This window comes from Oncorhynchus tshawytscha, linkage group LG14 (assembly GCF_018296145.1).
Source record: "Oncorhynchus tshawytscha isolate Ot180627B linkage group LG14, Otsh_v2.0, whole genome shotgun sequence".
NCBI lineage: Eukaryota > Metazoa > Chordata > Actinopteri > Salmoniformes > Salmonidae > Oncorhynchus > Oncorhynchus tshawytscha.
The window spans coordinates 34361279-34382969 of record NC_056442.1 but is presented as its reverse complement, the minus strand read 5'-3'; the positions used below and the strand labels follow the sequence as shown (position 1 = coordinate 34382969).

The 21691-nt window shown below is 41.7% G+C and overlaps 1 protein-coding gene across 6 annotated transcripts; it reads left to right on the top strand.

Annotated features, from left to right (window-relative positions):
• Positions 1 to 1948: 1948 nt before the first annotated feature.
• LOC112267089 (hepatocyte nuclear factor 1-beta-A) lies at positions 1949 to 21491 on the top strand. 6 transcript variants are annotated; one of them, XM_024445155.2, is made up of 10 exons: positions 1949 to 2563; positions 5183 to 5382; positions 5732 to 6002; positions 6388 to 6635; positions 12875 to 13026; positions 15507 to 15633; positions 15882 to 16073; positions 16376 to 16494; positions 17125 to 17169; positions 19108 to 21491. In XM_024445155.2, exons 1-10 carry the CDS (start codon positions 2193 to 2195, stop codon positions 19126 to 19128), a joined length of 1746 nt encoding a protein of 581 aa, XP_024300923.1. In that variant the 5' UTR covers positions 1949 to 2192; the 3' UTR covers positions 19129 to 21491. The 6 variants fall into 6 exon arrangements, with proteins under 6 accessions (XP_024300923.1, XP_024300927.1, XP_024300926.1 ...); XM_024445157.2 differs by having other exon boundaries at positions 1950 to 2563; positions 15882 to 16055; XM_024445156.2 differs by having other exon boundaries at positions 1952 to 2563; positions 6388 to 6623.
• The last annotated feature ends 200 nt before the right edge of the window (positions 21492 to 21691 follow it).

Genomic DNA, 21691 nt, shown 5'->3' with positions numbered 1-21691 from the left:
TAGACAGACTGGGATTTATCTGTAAATGTTACGGTTCTGCTATCAACTCCACCCGGGCTGCACAGAATGGATCGATGGAAATGTACACCAGTTGGAAGTGCAGGTAAAGTTGTGTGTCAGCCTCAGGAAAACTTTACAAGACAGCGACACAGAGAAAAATAGCAGCGATGACACCAAATGACCCCCAAAAGGCGTTGGGTAATGACACCAAATGACACACACGTCTGAAGACGTGTCATGACCAACACAACGCCTTTTGGGGTCAAAGCCCTCTTAACATTAGCTTTTAGAAATAGATCAAATCAACATATTTTTGGCATAGGACATTTAAATAAAACAAATTAAAAAAGATAGTTTGATGCAATAGTTAGATAGAGATAGGAATTTTAGTTGAAATCAGCTGTCTAATACAAGGCTGGAAAAGAAACTGACATTATGTTAAGTTACAATAGAAATATAGTTATTTTTGATCAGCCTTGTTTTTTGATTTGTTTTATTTAAACCTTTATTTAACTAGGTTCTTAATTGTGCACGGCTGTATGGGACTCCCAATCACTGCCCGGTTGTCATACAGCCTTGTGGATGATATATAGGCCTACAATAATTTATTTGTTTGGGTTAATGCATACTTATAAAGAAAACGTGTATTCAATTAGGAATTGTCTAAGTAATTCAATGCAGTCCTAGTTTATAAACATGATCCTACTACCACGACGTGGGGCGTAACATAGGCATAATGTAAACATTATTTGCAGACCAATTATAGTAGGTTTGCTCTGTCCTCTGGTCATATAATGATCAACCACGAGTATTGATACTACACTGACAGTAAGGGCGGTATAATTATTGGCAGGCAATACCACTGTATCAGATATGATATAATCAACATCTTGTTAACCAATATGCTAAGCAATATTAATATATTTTCATATGGATACAAAATTATCAAAATATCAGGCCACATTTTGCTCTTATGACTATACCAACCAACTCTTCCTTATTAGCCTGGTTCATTTGTTTAGTTCTCCCCGTTCTACAGGTCACCGAACCTGCCCGATGATGTAGGCTTACTATGATGTGTAGGCCGTCATTGTAAATAAGAATTTGTTCTTAACTGACTTGACTAGTTAAATAAAGGTTAAATAAAATAAATAAATAAAAATGATATTCAGCTGCACCTGCTTGTTGGCCTGGTCAATCATTCTGCGTCTGGAGCGTTTGAACTATGACCACGATTCCTGTGCTGATCTGTTCACGGATACCTCTCCTCCTCTTCTAATGTCTATTCTGATATTTAAGAATACAACTCACTGTATTAGTGGTTTAAATGGTCAGACATTCCTCTAGACTATACATCTTATGAGAAAGATATAGAAAAACAAAATACAAGCCCAAGACTGACTGACCTGTTAAGCATAGGCCAAGACGTTTCTGATATATTTATAGAACTGTGTAAAAAAAAAATATATATATATATATCACAATCAGATTATTTTGTATAATGAAATAATCGAGCTTGTGTGAGTACTTTGTTATGACAGTAGGTGAATAATTAAGAATGTGTCACGTTGTGTGACATACATGTTATGTAGCTTGCAAGTTTTTCTGTTTAATTTAATGACAACCACAAAAGTAAACACAGTTGATACGATAAATGCTGTAATGAATAATATATGATATTGACTATACAATATTATTATAATTACAATGTGTTATTATTATTAGAATTATTATTATTAGTAGTAGTAGTGTAATTATTATCACAAGTATACCATCCCTCCTCTTTCACCAAAGTCTTTATACAACAGAGTCCAAAGTTCATGAAAGTTTTGTTGCTGATAAGGCAGAGCCAATAAAAGCAACAGCTCTGCAGTGTAAACACTGTCAGGTCTACCTGCTTCAGTTCGTCAGTGCAGCCCTCTTCTGACGATTTGCATAAAGTCCCCATCAGCCAGCCCACTAATTACCATGTTTTATATTCCCTGCCCTCTGAAAGCATCATGGCAAATTACATCACTCTCCTCAAATGGGAAGTGAACCAGCTTCTCTGAGCAGGTGTCAGGAGTAGGAAATTCACATTAACACTGGAGCACGAGAGGAAGAGAGATCGAACTTTTACTTTCTCGAACTAATACTTTCTAGTTTTTATTCTCCCCAGCCTCCCCTTTAGTTCAGAATTTAACTTTTTTTTAATGTTCTCGAAAATGGTGTCCAAGTTGACATCTCTCCAACAGGAGCTCTTGAGCGCCTTGTTAGATTCCGGAGTTACCAAAGATGTTCTGATCCAAGCATTGGACGATATGGATCCTAGCCCGAATGGCTTTGGAGTTAAGTTGGAGAATCTACACATGTCTCCGCCAAGTTCTAAAATCAACGGAAATGATTCGGATTCGAAGCCGGTATTTCTAACGTTGAGCAACGGGCACGGTAAGGGCAAACTGTCGGGAGACGAGGGGTCCGAGGACGGAGATGATTTCGATACCCCACCGATACTAAAAGAACTCCAGTCGCTTAACACGGAGGAAGCAGCGGAGCAGAGGGCAGAAGTTGACCGAATATTAGCGTAAGTGGATACAACTTTAAATGTTTAATTGCATACATTTAGGACTGTTCAACAAAAAATATGTTATTATGGATATGCTTACTTATTTTAGATTTTGCTGTAATTTCAGTGTCTTTAAAACGTTTATATATTTATTTATATTTACAATGACTGCCTAACGGGGAACAGTGGGTTAACTGCCTTGTTCAGGGGAAGAACGACAGATTGTTACTTTGTCAGATACTGTTACAACGCTCTAACCACTCTAACCGCTACCTTCCGCCCAAGAAGTGTATCTGCATCGTGCCTGTAAAACTCCTGTAAAAACACATTTTCATTTAAATGTAAAGCGCAAGGCAATATGTTCCCCGTGTTTACAAATTTAAAATAATGCGCCAGTACTACTTTCACGTTCTAGTTACTAATTATCCACACGGGTTATTATTTATTTACCTTAGCAAAATATCAACTAAACGAGATCTATTTATTATTAACTTACTCGATCTCTCTCACTTAGATTATATATGGCAGTGCAAGAAGAGAAAGTGAATTCACACCCACGCATTTGTTTATTATGCAGGATTAAATGTTGCACTAGATATAGGCTCTAATAATAATAATAATAATAATAATATTCTGGTGAAATATTGCAACACTTCTTGAAGCAAATATTATTTTGTTTTATGAATGTAGTCTATAAAGGACTTAATCTTTGTATATGTTGTTATTGTCTTAATTTATCTTCTAAAATACATTTATAAATGTTCATTCATTACGCTAGTAACATGATCAAGTGGCCGGCAGAAAATCAAAACTAACCCACGTGTAGTTAAGTTATTATTAATTGTATTCTATAAATCATCAACTGAAAGATACACAGTGTCGTATGATTAGAGTGAATGGAGATCTGGTTATTCATTGTCGAATGTTATAAACCAACATCTAAACCAATGTATAAACCCGTAGACTTAACTCTCCAAAACAAACAGTTGTGTGTAGATTTGCAAAAATTACCCATGTGAAGTCAATACTTAATCTGAGATGACTGTGACGGTAGGATACATTTAAGTGTTATTTTACTGTAATATTTTAAAGCACGCTGCGCATATATTCTAGGCCCTTTAAGTTGTTTTGATATATAGATTTTTTTTTAATCGACATAAAGCCTCCTATTGAGCTGTCATCCTTGGGTGCAATTGTGCAATTGTTTATAGTTGATATAATTGAAACATTGGAATAATTCAGAGGATTTTAGCCCATGTGCAAGTGTATTCTTCGATAATTGAATGCAATTTTGGATGGAAGCCTTGAATTGATACATTCAATTTATTATCAATGTATTATCAATTTCCTATGTTTAAGCAAACAACATGATCTTATTCAACCAAATCACCTATTTATTTATTTGATTCATACTCGATTCTGTGATTATTTAGTCTGGATTTGATTAGGCCTATGGGTCTATTGTCCAAATGGGAAAATGTGTAGACTATAAAGTCAGTGTGTGTCAGACTCAGATGACATAAAATACTGTGCTTCTAAACCAATGTACCCTAGGCCTATCCTATTGGTGCTTAGTTTAGATTATTTGATAGCCTAATTTAGTAGCATTTGTAATATATTTCTGTATCATATATCCTTAGTATCTCACATCTGCTATGAAATATTGACATTTCAAAAACAATGGAAAATGTATAAACCAAGGTCTAGGATTTTGATTTTCAAATGCATCAGTGTCGCCTCAGCTACAGTCATAACACTGAATTGAAAATAGGCCTGATTCGGAGTATTTTCAGGTTTCTGAACGTATTATGAGTTCACCGGTGGTGGAAACAGTACCCAATTGTCATTCTTGAGTAAAAGTAAAGATACCTTAATAGAACATTACTCAAGTACACTCCAACACTCAGACATAATTTACACACAAGCACGTGTGATTAGTGAGTCCGCCAGATCATAGGCAGTATAGGGATGACCAGGGATGTTCTCTTGATAAGATCGTGAATTGCATTCAAAATGTAACGAGTACTTTTAGTTGTCAGGGAAAATGTATGGAGTAAAAAGTACATTATTTCCTTTATGAATGTAGTACAACTAAAAGTTGTCAAAAATATGAATAGTAAAGTACAGATACCCCCCAAAACGACTAAAGTAGTACTTTAAAGTATTTTTAGTTAAGCAATACACCACTTGAAGTCATCCAGGCGATTTACACTAGCTCAGTAAAATCCGTAACCTTTGGAAATATTTACATACTATTGAATACAATGATTAATGGTCGTTTATTAGGGTACTTAACAATTGTGCCAACCCCCCAAAAATTGGGGCCTTGCAAAACAGGGATAACCGAGAGCAATACGAATAGAATAAACCAAGGGAAATAAATGTTCGTGCTGTATCTTGGTGCTGAAGCAAGGTTAGGAATGTATTTGTCCAATGAATAATACATTAGATTAGCAGGGCTATTAGTATGAGTGTTATGGTGTATACTGGTCTATAGCCTAGGAGTTGGTGCTAATTTAGCACCAACACCTATAGACCATTATACACACAACACTATTAGGTTACTAATAGAACGAATAACATGTATTTAGCAAGGTGATTCGAACATTGTTTTATGTGTGTTTTATGTAACCACAGTGAGGACCCGTGGCGTGCCGCCCGCATAATTAAAGGCTACATGCAACAGCACAACATACCACAGCGCGAGGTGGTGGACGTAACCGGACTAAATCAGTCTCACCTCTCACAGCACCTCAACAAAGGCACGCCCATGAAAACTCAGAAGCGAGCGGCGCTCTACACCTGGTATGTCAGGAAACAGCGGGAAGTTCTAAGACGTAAGTTAATATTTGAGTTTCTCACACAGCCTTTGATACAGTTCGAGTCACAGAGGTGTGTTGGCCTGGGCGTCATAATACTAATGAGCACCCACAACACAATTTGCGTGAAAATAAACGTCATATTTCGGCTCTACATATGGTCAGTATCATATTCTAGTAAGCCTATGCCTCAAACGTGCCTTATTTATCACTAGGACCTAGGCTACATATTGTGAAATTGTCCCTCATTAAATTATGCCTGATTTATTCTTATTGTCTTATTGATTTATTTTGTCTCCATTCCAGCCAATACAATGTTTTTATGTGACATGAGATGCATCAAATGTACCTTGTTCTTATTTTCCAGAATTCAACCAGGCAGTGCAAGGTTCTGTCAACAACATGACTGACAAAGGCAGTCAGGATCAGGTGCTGTTTTTCTTCCCAGAGTTCAACCCTCCTGGTCAGGGTATGGGGCAGCAAGGGGAGGAGCTGGGCTCTGAACCCTCCTGCAAGAAAATGAGACGGAACCGTTTCAAATGGGGGCCTGCATCCCAACAGATCCTCTACCAGGCCTATGAAAGACAGAAGAACCCCAGCAAAGAGGAGCGAGAGGCTCTGGTGGAGGAGTGCAACAGGTGAGCGGAGGACGCTTTGGAGAATGAGAAAGTTACACCTTTTGGGCCGCGTCCCAAATGCCACCCTATTTCCTATTTAGTGCACTGGTGCCAATATGGCTCTGCTCAAAAGTAATGCACTATATAGGGAATAGGGTGCCATTTGGGATAAAGTGACACAACTTTGTTCTTCCTTTCAATAATTGAATGTTTGGCACATCTTATTTGATACTAACTCCATTATTACAGCAGCATATGGCCCTAGCGTAGAATGATCTTGACAGGGTTGAATGTCTCTCGTTGTTTACTGTATCCAACTATCATTCCAATGCAACTACCATTATATTTCCCCTTTGTTCTTTTCCATTTTATTCCATTGATACTATTTAAATCTCTCCTCCTATAGGGCTGAGTGTCTCCAGAGAGGGGTGTCTCCGTCTAAAGCTCATGGGCTGGGCTCTAACCTGGTCACTGAGGTACGGGTCTATAACTGGTTTGCCAACAGGCGTAAGGAGGAGGCCTTCCGTCAGAAGCTGGCAATGGACGCCTACCCCATACCCATCCACAGCATGAACCCTCTCCTGTCTCACAGCCACAGCTCTCCACACCACCACAGCTCCCAGACCAACGCATCCCCCCCTAGTAAGATGCCAGGTAGCGTCTCCACACCACATGCATACCACAGTACATTACTCTGCTATTATATCTAATATAATACTACACACAATCATGGAATCATAAAAAAATGTGGGCTTTCCTCTTTCTGTACCTGTCCCAGCCATGATCTGAGTGCATTTAATCACTATGGTATCCTGATCAGGGACATGTCTTTGACAGTTAGAAGAACAATGGTTGGCAAAATAATTGGATGATTTTATTTTCATCCCCAAGCAAGAGTGAAAAGAGGGAGAGAAAAATGGTTGATGAGATCAGGGAGAGAGAAGAGAGAGGGCAAGTGATCAATAAGAGTCACTGAGGGAGCTGAGCAAATGTCATTGTTATTCTGATATTTGACAACACACTGAGAACAATCCACATTGTACCTGCAATCTTCACTCCAAAGTCAGCAGGCAGGCAGGAGCAGGAGAGTGGCACAAAGAGCAGCAGTCCTGTGACAGGCCAGGGTCAGGGCAGGGTCACGTAGGGATTCAGCGCTAGTTGAACCTATAACCACTACTTCCACATTCACTCTATAAGCATAAGGTTGGTCGGTCAATGGTGACTTTTTGGGGAATCAACAAAGTTCCTGAAGTTGTAAAGAGGAAATCCAACAAACTGACCGTTAAACATCATAATGCTGTTTGCACTCAGTGCAATTTAGCCATCTACCGGCGTCTATAAGAGATAAAATGGAGCTGATATCTTGGCACAGCATTATCCTCAGTGCCATCGCTCACCTCCATAAAAGCAATGATTGGAGAGACTCAATCAAAGCCCCTTGTCGTTCTTTCAAGTTAGAACACGAGGTCAACACTCTAGAAAAACAAACCGCTTGCCTCGGGTTGCTCTTTTACCATTGGTTATACTGGGCCCATTAGCCCATGCTCTGTTTGCTTGTGGTTTTTACCAGCACACCTGACCAAGCATTGACCTCAGGTTTCAAATTGAGGAGCTAGGTTCAATGATAGGCTTGTGTGGAGGGGAGAGAGAAGGGGCTGGTTGTAGAGGGATAGGTTAAGGGTCAGAAGCGGAAGGTACTTTGCTCCCCTTAGCCCTCGGTTGCCTGCTTACAAGGTGCCCTGCCGGTGTGCTGCCAACAGCATCAGCTGTTTTTCAGTGTCAGCCACTGGCCTGACAATAGCACCCCAGCAGGTTGCCTCATCGCGTTGCTAGGCCACGGCCTGTGTTATGCATGCTTAATGGACAGTTAAAATCCTTGGCTACTACATCTCCCAGTCCTTTGATAAGTGGCTCCCCTGACTTCTCCTCTCTATACCCCAGCCTGGCAGGGGTCCCTATTGTCTGTGGCGTATTGGAAGACTGCAGTGACTGTAACCTAGGTTCATTTATCACTGCTGGGCCTTGGGGAGGGGCTATTTTAAAGCCTCCCCCTCACCTTTATAGGGCGTCAGTATAGTGGCCGAGGGAGGCTGGGGCTGGGCGCTCTGCAGACCAGAGCAGCAGGAGCTGTCCTCTGGGGTATTGGCTCTTTTCTGGCCAGACAGGACTGATGACCCCTTGTGCTCCAGCCTATAGTGAGATGTGGGTAGCCCCCTCCTTCAGCGCCACTACAACAGTTATGTGAGGGAGGTCACTATCAGGTCACATCAAGGAAAACCTCTTACTCCTGGAGTTTTCATTGATTCTCTTACTTCTGTTGATAAGGGTGAGTTAACTTGATTGGTCACAATGGGAGAAACAGTCAAATAGTATTTTTGGGGGAAAGATGAGGTTATTCTACAGTCAGTGTTTGGTAAAAGACCAAACCAAAACAAATGTATAAATAGATATCTTCTGTTACTAGTCACACGTGTTAATACATACATGTAATAGGTGATTCACATACACTGTTGGTCTAATCAAACTGTTTCATCAGCTGAACGATCCATGTGTCTGAGGCCATAACACTTTTAGGGCCATAGTTTCCCCTTGGATCGTTCATTGAACCATACAACCTACGTTTTTATTGAGAATAGGCAATTGGAATTGAACCCTTTTCTAAACGAAACAGATGCCAATACGTGTGTGTTTGTGTGTGTGTGTGTTTCACCATACGTTATGGGAAAGGATGTCATGACCATACTGTTATGTTGTGTATAATTGTTATGATTCTTTCTTTGAGAGTGAATCTGGAAATAAGTAGAGGGCGCTCAACCAATGTGAGTCGAGGTGCAGCCCAAAAATGTGATAATCATTGAAAAGGAAAAGGCGCAACGCTCGCTCACCATTAAAAACTCATTGTTTTATTTTAAGTTAAAAGATGAACGTTTCAGACACTTTGAGGGTGAATCTGAAAGCTAAGCTTAGGGAGCAGTTTCATACATCTCTCAGCAAAGTATAGAGGTGGGCGGCTTTTCTTTTTTGCTGCTACTTCTATGTCAATAATATTGAATGTGTTGTCTAGAGTTCTATATAGGCCCTCCCTTTATGTTGACCTGCATCAAAGCTAAGATAAAGACGTTGACGTGCCAATCAACCCAGATAATTCAGCAACAGTAGCATCTTTTTCACCAGAATGTGCTAAGAGATTGAACTGAACCCCTGATAACCTGCTGATATTTCATTTTTTAGCATATTCCCTCGTCTCACACGGCAAAGCCTGCTGATTCAGGTATCTCCCAGCTAATCTGACACATTGGAAAGGTTTTAGCTGTAAGATTAAGACGGCAGTGAGGGGAGTGTGGTTCAATACCTGGTAGACTGGTGTAATGGGCACGTTCTATTCATTTGGTAATCCTCTGAAAACGGTGTTATTTAATTTAATAACACTGAGAGTAAAACACCATATTATAGGAGGGAAAAATGGTGAGCAGGTTGTGTTGCCTCAATGCCTTGTGTCACCCAAGGCTATGTGGGAGTTTGCCTGGCCAAGGGATAGAGAGGCAAGGCCTGCCTACTGCCTGGCCCTGCTCTGACCACTGGGAGCCCCAACCTGGTCAGAGAGGTACCAAGGCCTGCTACGTCCTACAGAGACCCGGGAGGTCTCTCATATGCACCGAAGCTTCAATGACCAGTGCCTGGGGATGGGAAGAGGGGCTTTGATATTACATGGGTCACACAGAGCACTGAAGCCTTTTAAACCTGCTGAAACTCCCTGCTGCCTACTCTATCACTCCCCTTCACAGGGTTCTCCCCTCCCCCTGGTCTACTTCTAGTCTCCCCTGGTCCAGTGCTCAGTGTGCTTGGTATTGTGGTTGATTTAGCTCAAGCCATATTTCAGCGGATAATTATTTGGTGATAGAGAGGAGCTAGCGAACTTTTTTTAGGATGTAAATAAGAGTGGATGTAGGACACAGTCTGAAACTGGCCAAATGTCATGCAGCTAGAAAGTACAGTAGTTGTTTAAATTTTGGGTTGTTTTTGTCTCTAATATAACGTTATTTTGAGGAAGAAAGATTTCTTAATCTCAAGCTGTATTGACAGCATCTTTATAATATCCCAATAACAAACTGGGGGTGCATAGGTTGGTATGTGGACACCGCTGACCGCCCCACTGGTGTCCCAGAAATGGAGCCCTCCTCCTCCTTCCAAATGACCAATTGCTTCAGACAGACTAGACAACGGAAGCTTTCCTGACTGGGATTGGGGTTCCCTGCAGCCAGAATTACTGCCTGACACAGGAAAACAAAGCTGGCCTGAATAGCACCTCTCTCCCCTTGACACTTTACAGGATGTCCAGCTTGGAGATAAATGCCTGTTTATGAGTCCTCTACCATTGTGAGGGTATGGGGGTCATGGGCCTGATGGAGTGCGTTATTGTTCTGTAGCGGTGTTAACAAGTGCTGTGGGGTTGCTAGTGTGATGTTCTAGACAATATGAGGTCTGTCTGTGGTTCTCTTGTGGTCTGCCTGGACAGACTGGACAACATGTTTGTTGTTAGTGGATGAAATACAGTCAAGATGAAAATGGTAAATTCTCTGGTCTGATTTAGTTGTATTTCCCAGGCAGTAAATCATGTTTTTACTAAGGTAAACTTTATTTTTGAGTGAGATACGGTCTCCCATTCTTTTATGGCAGACATATGATGCTTGGTGTCTCCTGTTTGTGACTGTCTGTAGCTGTTTGGGACTGTCGGTGGCTGTCTGGGACTGTCTGGGACTGTCTGTGGCTGTTTGGGACTGTCTGGCTGTCTGTGACTGTCTGTGACTGTCTGTGACTATCTGGGACTGTGACAGACAGGGCACTCAGTGTGACATGCGTGGGTCAGGGACAGAGGGCACAGGGAAGATCTGGGATCTGAGAGTAAACACTGTCGCAGTGGTTTTGTCCCAAATGGCACCCTATTCCCTACATAGTGCACTACTATATGCCCTGGTCTAAAGTAGGGCACTATATAGGGAATAGGGTGCCATTTATGACTGGCCCAGTGTCACAACCCACTGCTCTGCTCTGCAGGGGGGAGGGAGGGAGACTCTGTGTGAGACTGAGACTACAGGATAAGAATGTGTTTGACATTGGTTGTAAATGTGTAATGTTTGCTTTGTTGGTATCAAAGGGGGCCAGGCAAACATCTATTTGATAGGAGGAGAGCAGCATTCCTTTGGCCCCCGGTGGAAAAATGGAGGTGGAGACAACAAGGGGTCTAGACACGGGATTAAGAGATGGGTCATTCAATGATGTCACAGAATTCAGTGACTAAGTGTTTGGAGAGTGGAAGGATAGGTGAGAACATAACAGGGTTCCCTATTGATGACATACTGCACATAGAAGGCATTTCTTCACTTCCATACCTTTACCTGGGCACAGAGGGATCCTTTCCATGCTGGGTAGGAATCACTGTGCTGCCATATTTATAGACCTATCCAAGGCCTTTGATACTGTCGACCCTCCCCTACTCATTCAAAGGTTGTCTGAAATGGGTCTCGACCAGGCGTATTACAAGTGGTTTGGGAACTATCTGTCAGACAAGACACAATGTGTGCTTTCTGATGGTGTCAAGTTACCTCGATATTACAAAAGGTGTCCGGCAGGAGTCTATTTTTTGACCTGTCCTCTTTTCTATTTGTATAAATAATATTGGTCTATCTGAAAAAGCCTGTAACATCGATCTGTATGCAGATGACACTATTGCCCCTACGGCTGACCAGGCTATGTTGGAGCTGCAATGCTTTGATTTAAGATTGGCACGTAGTGCGGGAAAAACTACATGTTTGCTGCTTTATAATTCTCATAGAAATATTTCAGATGCTTACAAATTTATGCAATGGATGATTCTTTCATCAAGCAGATTCCCGCCTATAAATATATGGCCTTTGGATTGACAATAATTTTACATTCAAAAAACATACGGATGAGCTAGTTAGAAAGTTGAGATTTAAAGTAGGCTTATTTTATAGAAATAGATCATATCTCTCTCTATACAGCAGGAAGCAGATTGTACAGTCAACTTTACATGCCCTTCCTTGACTATGGTGACACCATTTATCGGAATGTCGCAGCCACTACTCTTAAACCTTTGGATGCCGTCTATCATAGCGCCCTTTGCTTTATCACAGGTGACAGTTTTAATACGCATCACTGCATCCTGTATCAAAAGGTTGGCTGGTCCTTATTAAAGTCCCGTAGACCACTTCATTACTCCCTTTTTGTTTACAAAGCTCAACTACACAAGCTTCTGACCTACCTCACTTCACTGTTAAAATAACAAAATATGAGACACCAAACCGGTTCACAGGGATGGTTATGTACTGATCTAGGTACATCTGCCTTCAGGTTTTGTGCCTCCCATTGTTGGAATAACCTACAAAACTCCCTGCATTTTGACTCTCTGGTGCCTCTATGGCAGTTTAGGACTTTAATGTTGAATGAACGTAATGAGAATTACAAATGTTTGGATTGAATGTAAATAATTGTATTTGTGGTGTTTGAAGCTGTAGTGTTGATTTTCTAAAAAACAATGGTGCTTGAGTTCATAAAGTCTAGGACTGGGGTTGTGGGGGGCTGGTGTACGGTGTATTGTACTCACTAAATGGCCTTGGCTGAGCTGGGCTGATAGCACCAGTGGAGGGGTCAGTGTGTTTGTTTGCTCTCCCTGTTTGAGTCAAAGAGCAGGTGAGTCTGATGGGTTGGAGCACCTGCTGACATAGCACACTTAGTCATACTGAGAGTCCTGCTACCATCTCTCTACCCTATATACTGTTATCCTGTGTAACACAGATGTTGTTAGGTCAAGAAATAAACTCTCAATCTAACAATCTGTCAATTTCTCTCACTCTTTACCTCCCTCCCTCCAGTGCGGTACAGCCAACAGGGACCCAGTGAGGTCAGCTCCTCGACGACCATCAACCACCATGGCAGCATGTCGACGAGCCAGTCGGTGTTACAGCAGGTGTCTCCGGGTGGCTTGGACCCCAGCCACAGTCTGCTGTCACCTGATGCCAAGATGGTGAGTAACACACCTGGGCCCTCCTGGCCTCTGATTAGATAAGGACCAGGGCTGCGTTTAACATGAGGTACGTTCCAAATGGAACCCTATTCCCTCTGTACTGCATTACTTATGCCCTATATAGTGTACCATAGTCTTCTGGGCAAAGGTAGTGCACTATATAAGGCAATAGGGTATAATTTGGTACGCAACCATAGACATATAAAGCAGGTCCCGGAGCCAGACTGCCATGGAACAGTCTGTAGGGAACAACAGTTAGGGCATTGTGCTTCTCTCTGTGGAAAGTGCAGATAGGCAGGCAGGCGGCAGGCCTTGGCTCAGGCCATACAGAACGCCTTCACCACTAAAGTGAACCGGGTAGGTCCAGAGCTGAGCCGATAAACCTGACAAAGAAACATTCTGCATTATGCACTTATTGATTAAATGCCCTGTAAAAAGAAGCGGAGATTGGAGCGCTCAGCACTGCTTGCTCTGCCAGGGAAATGACGACAGCGCTTGATTATGTTCAATGTTTTTTCTACCTTCAGAAAAGGGAGAGCGAGGGGAGAGACTCAGCCCTCTGCCCTAGTCCAATATTTGATTGGTGAAAATGAAACTTGACAGTACAGTACATGCAGAGACTAACTCTTGAACGCTGGTGCCAAAAAAACAATTATATTGTATTCTTAGTATCAGAATAATAACGAGTTTATGACACTAACCAGATTTGCCATGTTTAAATCTAACAAAGTTGAAAATAAACCTTTTTATTTAGTGAGAAGATCCCTGATGATTCATAGTACATTTGTCATCCTCTCCTGTCAGTAGGATGTTAGTTTTTCGTAGGGAGGGCAGGTCAGTATAGTGTGGAACAGGTCAGAGCAGACAGGTTGTTATCTATGGGTACAGTACAGATGACTGTCTGAGTCCCAAATGGAACCCTATTCCCTCTATAGTGCACTACTTTTGCCCAGGGCCCATAGTGCACTATATAGGGAACAGAGTGTCATTTGAGATACATCCACTGTCTGACCATCCCCTCCTCTCAGAGTAGCTGGCAGGGAATATGAAAACATACTCGCGTGCGTGAACACACACACACCCACGTGCACACACATGCATACACAATACTACTTTCAGTCTGTGCTTTTACACTTTATCATCAGATTTCTTCTTTTTTATTGTCTTCCTTCTCAGGATTTGCTCGGTGTAGATGACTGGAGTTACACAAACACAGTGTTACACAAACACAGTGTTACAAAACACAGTGTTACACAAACACAGAGTTACACAAACACAGAGTTACACAAACACAGAGTTACACAAACACAGTGTTACACAAACACAGAGTTACACAAACACAGTGTTACACAAACACAGTGTTACACAAACACAGAGTTACACAAACACAGTGTTACAAAACACAGTGTTACACAAACACAGTGTTACACAAACACAGTGTTACACAAACACAGAGTTACACAAACACAGTGTTACACAAACACAGTGTTACACAAACACAGAGTTACACAAACACAGTGTTACAAAACACAGTGTTACACAAACACAGAGTTACACAAACACAGTGTTACACAAACACAGTGTTACACAAACACAGAGTTACACAAACACAGAGTTACAAAACACAGAGTTACACAAACACAGAGTTACACAAACACAGTGTTACAAAACACAGTGTTACACAAACACAGAGTTACACAAACACAGAGTTACAAAACACAGTGTTACACAAACATAGTGTTACACAAACACAGTGTTACAAAACACAGTGTTACACAAACACAGTGTTACACAAACACAGTGTTACAAAACACAGTGTCACACAAACACAGTGTTACACAAACACAGTGTTACACAAACACAGAGTTACACAAACACAGTGTTACAAAACACAGTGTTACACAAACACAGTGTTACACAAACACAGAGTTACACAAACACAGTGTTACAAAACACAGTGTCACACAAACACAGTGTCACACAAACACAGTGTTACATCCCCTCACAGTGTCACACAAACACAGTGTCACACAAACACTGTCAGACAAACACAGTGTTACACAAACACAGTGTTACACAAACACTGTCAGACAAACACAGTGTTACACAAACACAGTGTTATACAAACACAGTGTCACACAAACACAGTGTCACACAAACACAGTGTTACATCCCCTCACAGTGTCACACAAACACAGTGTTACACAAACACTGTCAGACAAACACAGTGTTACACAAACACAGTGTTATACAAACACAGTGTTATACAAACACAGCAGAACTAACGCAACATTTATCTGTGTGAGCTGCATTGCTGAGAACATCTGGTTTCACTTCTAAAGTGATTTACTATACTCTATACCCTGATTTAACCATCCTTATATCAGTTAGCATGTTAGATTTAGCATATTGTCAGTACATGACTTCATTCTTGGTCCAGAATGGTATCACTAAGTTTCTTAGTGTGTCTCTCTCTCTAGATGTCTGCGTCAGGTGGAGGCCTGCCACCTGTGAGCACGCTGACCAACATCCACAGCTCCCACCATACACACCAGCAGACACAAAACCTCATCATGCCTCTCTCTGGAGTCATGACCATTGCACAGAGTGAGTCAACCAATCAACCAACCAGCCAGCGCTTTGCATTTCCCATGCATTTCCCATATTCTCCTCTGTTTACATTCTTGTATTATTTTCTTGTGCATTCGTATGAACACAATGGTTGAGCTCCAATGGCGCCCAACTCACTTTTGACCAATAGGGGTCAAAATAATGCACTATATAGGTAATATAGTCATGCTTTTATTGTCATGTTTTTGACATGAGCCAAATCACTGAGGTTCTATTTGTTGTAGGTCTGAACACGCCGCAGTCCCAGTCGGTGCCAGTGATCAACAGCGTGGCGGGGAGCCTTGCAGCTCTGCAGCCGGTGCAGTTCTCCCAGCAGCTCCACAGTCCCCACCAGCATGGCCTGATGCAGCAGTCCCCCAGCCAGCAGCCTTTCATGGCAACCGTGACTCACTCACACAGTCAGTACCTGCCTCTTAGTAAGCACTAAACAATTGCTAATGCCATGTCATAGATGGGATATAATGGAGATTTAGCCTGGTCCCAGATACTTTTTCACTCATTGACATGCTTTGTTTAGCATGACAATTCCATAAGGAGTTGACAAGAGTGCAGAAACTGCCATCCAGGCTACTGCTAATATGCAATTGGCTTGAAACTCAATTTCAGTATGTACAGAAGTAGCCTAATCCTAAACCTAATCCTAACCCATTAATAAAGGCGAATCTATTGGGTTAAAATTAACAATGAGACGTTCTCTCTATGTCTTTGTCTATGGCAGTGTACCCTCACAAGCAGGAGCCCACGCAATATTCCCACCAGTCACGGTTTCCCTCAGCCATGGTGGTGACAGACGCCAACAGCCTCAGTACTCTCAGCTCCATGTCATCCAGCAAACAAGTCAGTCACTAACATGCTTTAGTCTCACCTGACATCAGCCCCCCTCTACCCTGGCCCTGACTCAGTCAATACAGTCTCCTCTCTCTGTCTGTCCTCAGTGTCTGTCCTCAGTGTCTGTGCTCAGTGTTTGTCCTCAGTCTCTGATATTTGACCTCTCTGTGTATTAGAGCATGTACATATATAATGTGAGGAATAATCCCTTTTGCTGCTCTCTGAGATATGTTTGCACAAGTTACTGTATTTAAACTAAAATGTTTGTGAAATATAGGTGGTTGGAAATGTAAGTTGTAAAGCTTGAAAATCAATTCCGAGCTTGCAGAGGTTAGGCTATGTACTGTATCTTGTGCAAACCTCCCATTAGAGATCGTCTTGATTAATTTCTTTATCTACTAACACACCAAATCTTCCTCACAGCCGACACCGACACCCCCTCCCCGAACTGAGCACTCACTAACAGTAGGCTGATAGACTAGGATAGATACAGTAGGGCTGTGTCTCATATGGCACCTTATTGCCTATATAGTGCACCATAGGGCTCTGGATAAAAGTAGTGCACTATGTAAGGAATAGGGTGCCTTTAGATTGTGTGTTGTGATTGTGTGTTGACTTGTTTAATCCCTCTTACATTAGGATTCTACCGTAAACAAGATGGTGCAACTGGGGGGTCTCTCCTGGGTAAATACTATTTTCTTAGTACGGTCACTTAATAAAGTCCCTTAGTTTTAGCCCGAGTGCCAGTCTGTTTGTGCCATCATGCCAACTCTATTTGTCTTGAAAATGACAGCAATGGAGTTGGCAAGAACACAAACCGATCTGATACCAGGCAAACTTAGTTTAACTGCACTGGCTCAGTGAATTCACCCCAATGTGATGTGTTGTTGTCCCAAAGCCAAGGTCATTCAACTGAATATTTGTGTGCAATATACCATATTTTGCGTTATAAATCTCTGTGCTTTAGATTACTATATAGGCATAAATAAATGTTTATACAGACTGATACAGGAACCTTAATTCATGTAATCCATCATCTTATGCATCTAAAGTCAATGAATGGCAATATGAGATCAGACTTATGAGATATTGAATAATGCAACCTTTATTTATTCACATAATGGTTTCACAGCTAATGTTTTTGTGAGGCTCTGGCTTTGATGCTGGGTTTGACCCTAGTCCTCAGTTCACTCTGCTTTTGTCTGAGCATGTGGACCACAAATCTCAATCATTGGCCCAAGGAGTCGGGTGTATGGATACTCCTCAGAATTCCTATTTCCTTTGAAAGGCCGGACCAATCAATCACCCGTGCCCTCATCCTGAACGGCATTTGATTAATGATGCCTCCTTTCGCTTTCCTCTCCATTGGGGAGAAAGAGGGCTGGTCGCTCCCTGGCCTGGCAAGACCTAGTGCCCTGATCAGGAAATGAACCCCACTGTTAATCAAAGTTCAGGAGGCTTGTGTCCTGCTACTTACTTCCCTGCTATGGGGGTTGATGTTGGGGGAGTATAGGGTGAGGGTGGGGGTGTTTTTTGTTGTAATTACAGCTCTTCCCCTTTCCTACATCTCCCTGGTCCCAGTGATCGCTCTAGCCTGAAATGCCTTCCTCTGTGCTTTGCTTTCACACGCTCAATTTCCCACGCTGCCTGAGACAGAGCACTCTATGCTGCCCGGCCGCAGCACTGTCACTGCTCATTGGGTGGCAGGCTGAAGTGCTGAGATGTCTCGCTCAGAGCAACATTCTGGCAGATGCTCCGATTGGCTTGAAAGCAAACTGTCCCCTTATTAGAGTGGTTTTGGAAAGATACTGACCGGGGGCTTTTGGTTTCATATGTATGTAGAACCCATCGCTCTACAGTGTTGAGTAACGAGACCTAAGACAGTCATCAGTAATGTTTTTTCAGAGCATTGAAAATAAACCTAAACATATTGGTGTCTAGTTTTGATCTATGCTCTGATGAGATCATGGTATATTTGTAGCTTTATAGGTGGAGCAGCATTTAAACGAGCCAGCGTTTGGACAGCAGGCTCCTCCAGGCTGCCTCTCAGGTCTTTATTTGGACTGGGTGGTGCAGAGAGGCCAGTGGGCTCTTCTCATGACATGACCAACATGCTCAGACTTTATAACTCTCTTGTTTGCTGAGGACACCCCTCCCACCCCATGTTAAACTCACCTCCACTTAGGGTTAGACTGTGGTCTGAGCAGCTGGCCTCCACCTTTATCAGGTAGGGCTGTTTGCTGGCCAGAGGGTCACGCCAGGGTCAACTGCCTCCACCCCTTGAGCGAAAGGAAAACATGAATTCCACAAACAATCTCCAAAAGGCCATTTGAATGGAAGCAAGGCTTTTCAGTGAAGTGGAAGAAGGATGTGGAATGTATTTGGTCAGGTGTGGTGTAGGTAGGCTGTAGGCCACAGGGCTGATAAATCTGCTGTAGCCATTTACATCCAATCTGAATCTGACACCATGGGGAAATGGGACCTATTATCATGACAATACATATTAAATACATCCTCACCAGAAACTGTTTCTTGTGTTATTGAATAGGTTTTCTTAATTTGTTTGTGTGATATACTCACTCTGACGTTTTTTTCCCTCTCTCTCGGTCTCTCTTTTTGCAGTGTCCTCTTCAAGCCTGGTGAGAGTACACACCTGACTTCCTTGGTGCCTAGCAACAGGAGCACATTTTTCCACCCACTCACTGTGGTAACCATGACAACTCCTAATAACTGGCAACAGCGCACTGGACGATGAGTCAGTCAATAAATCCAGAGCGGTGACGGAGGGCGAGAGGAGAGGAGGAGTGAGAGAAGGGGAGAGAAATGCACATTGCAGGTTTTGCGTTAATAGACACCTAAGTGAAGGGAGGAGAAACTGGATTTCCCCTGACATACAACAAGGATGTATGATTTTTCACTACAAACACAATCTTGAGAAAACATTATTAATTTCTCTATCTTTTCATTGAAAATGTGTGCAAATGACAAGTGATCGCTTCTATGTGGCCAATCATTTGTGACATTATCAAGGAACAAAACAAACGGATCTTCACATTATGCCTGACATGCTGTGGTATGTAAGAATAGGACTGGTGGAGTGGATGTCCATGAAGAACTAACATGTTACTGTGATCTGATGTGGAAAGATGAAGGCGTATGGAGGCTGGGGTGAGAGGACACAATCTGCCTCAGTCGGCCCAGCTACGTTGGGCTGTGGTGGGGATGGACTGTATGGGGGACTGGGTGATTCCCTCTGGCATGGGGCCCGGACTCATGATGGGCAGATCTGAATAATCTGATCCCCACTATACTGTATATTATCAACGGCAATGCACAACCATCAGAACTACTGGATGACAATCATATTAACTTTGTCCTGAGCAACTGTATAGGTTTTTGTAGATAGATATTTCATATATGTACATACCTGTTCTGTTTGAAGGAGTCTTCCATGTTTGCTTTTCATTATGTCATTTTCTGTACTGAACAGTTAATAGTGCAGATAATTATAACTTTGTTCATGTGTCTAAAGGATTTCAACATTTGTCATTCCCAAACACGGGGGAAATATAATAGACAATATATTTGTATTTTTTATTTGGTTCCAATTGTAAACTGTGATTGAAAGATATGACAATCTTTAGAACTAAAGGACTATGCAATGTGCATAGAAGTGCATATGAAGTGCATATGAAGCCTCAGAAGACTGAATCGTGTACAGTACTCCACAAACAGAAGACAGAGGGATTTCTGAGATGCACCATTACTCTATGAACTTAGTGCCCCTCATGTTGTTTCGGTTGTCAGAGCTGCCCGCAACACGACACAAAACAATAAACCAAAGTTTTAAATTATTTAAAAAAATATATGTGTACAGTAGATACTGTATATAAAGTAGTCAGAAATTCAGTTGGACACTTTGGGTGTTTTTCTTTCACCCATTTCCCATGTTTCGTTCTGAAGAGAGAGTCAGTGTGCTATGACATCATAAACAAAGTCTGCCCTGTGGGCGTGTTGACTCACATATTCACTGTATGCCTTCAAACCCATTTATAGGATTTGTCCCAAATGGTACCCTGTTCCCTATATAGTACACTACCCTTGGTTAAAACGTAGTGCACTATATAGGGAATAGAGTGCAATTTAGGATGCACACATTGTCCCAATCCTAGGGTGGCCCATGCCTGCCTGCCTGCCTAGGAGACCTCTCTGTGACTGATGTTTGCTCATAGGGTTCAGGTGAATTTCAGGAATGGGACTTTAGCCCTCCCAGGCTCCCTCCCCTCTCCTCCCACTTCCTCATTCCCAACGTTTCTTAATTTAAAGACACATATGGAATTGGACCCTTTTTTATTATTCTCCTTTATAAATCATAACAGCCCCCCGCCCCCCCGTGACAATGACAATATTTACAGGTATTTGCAAGCAAAACAGTGATATGAGTCTTGTCATTTGTGAATGGGTGGAAGATAAAAGCATCTATTGTTGTGACAGCAACCAATATAATCAGGCTGGATTCCACAGAGGTTGAGAAATGTTATGGAGAGTTGGATACTCAGCCGCACTTAGTTACTTATGAAATCCTAATCCACCAGAGAGTTCCAGAAAAACAAGCACAGGGTACAAACAATCAGGTTTTTATAATGAACATTTGTATAGTCTGCCTTTGACTGCGTGCTTTCTGAATAATTATTTTACTTCATATTTTCTAAATTGAAGTCATACCCTCTCCACCTCTATATTTTGGTTGGCACATACTGTAAAGACTCCCTTTCAATAGGTCACTATCTTGTTATTACTTGTACTACCTTGTTTCAATCTAAACATACCCACTGCCATCTAATCAGAGGGCATGCAGGTCCACTTTTAACTGTAGATGACAGGCAAAGACAAGTTATTTTCTCTGATGTATTTTTGTATAAAAATGGAAATCAATCTTTTAAAATAATTATTTATACTTTCTGAGAAAATGTTGATATTCAAGTAAAGCTTTTTTTCAAAATGAATGAATTAGTGTTGGTCAGTGTTTTCTGTTTTTGTGTGTCTTAACAGAAAGGTTATATTTATTGATGACATAATAACCCACGGGGCACAAACGTCAGTTCAATGTCTAGTTTTGATTTACATTTGGTTGAGTTGTCAACTAACCTCAATTCAACGTGAAATCCCTAAACAATTTCACCTATGTCATTGGATTTAGCATAAA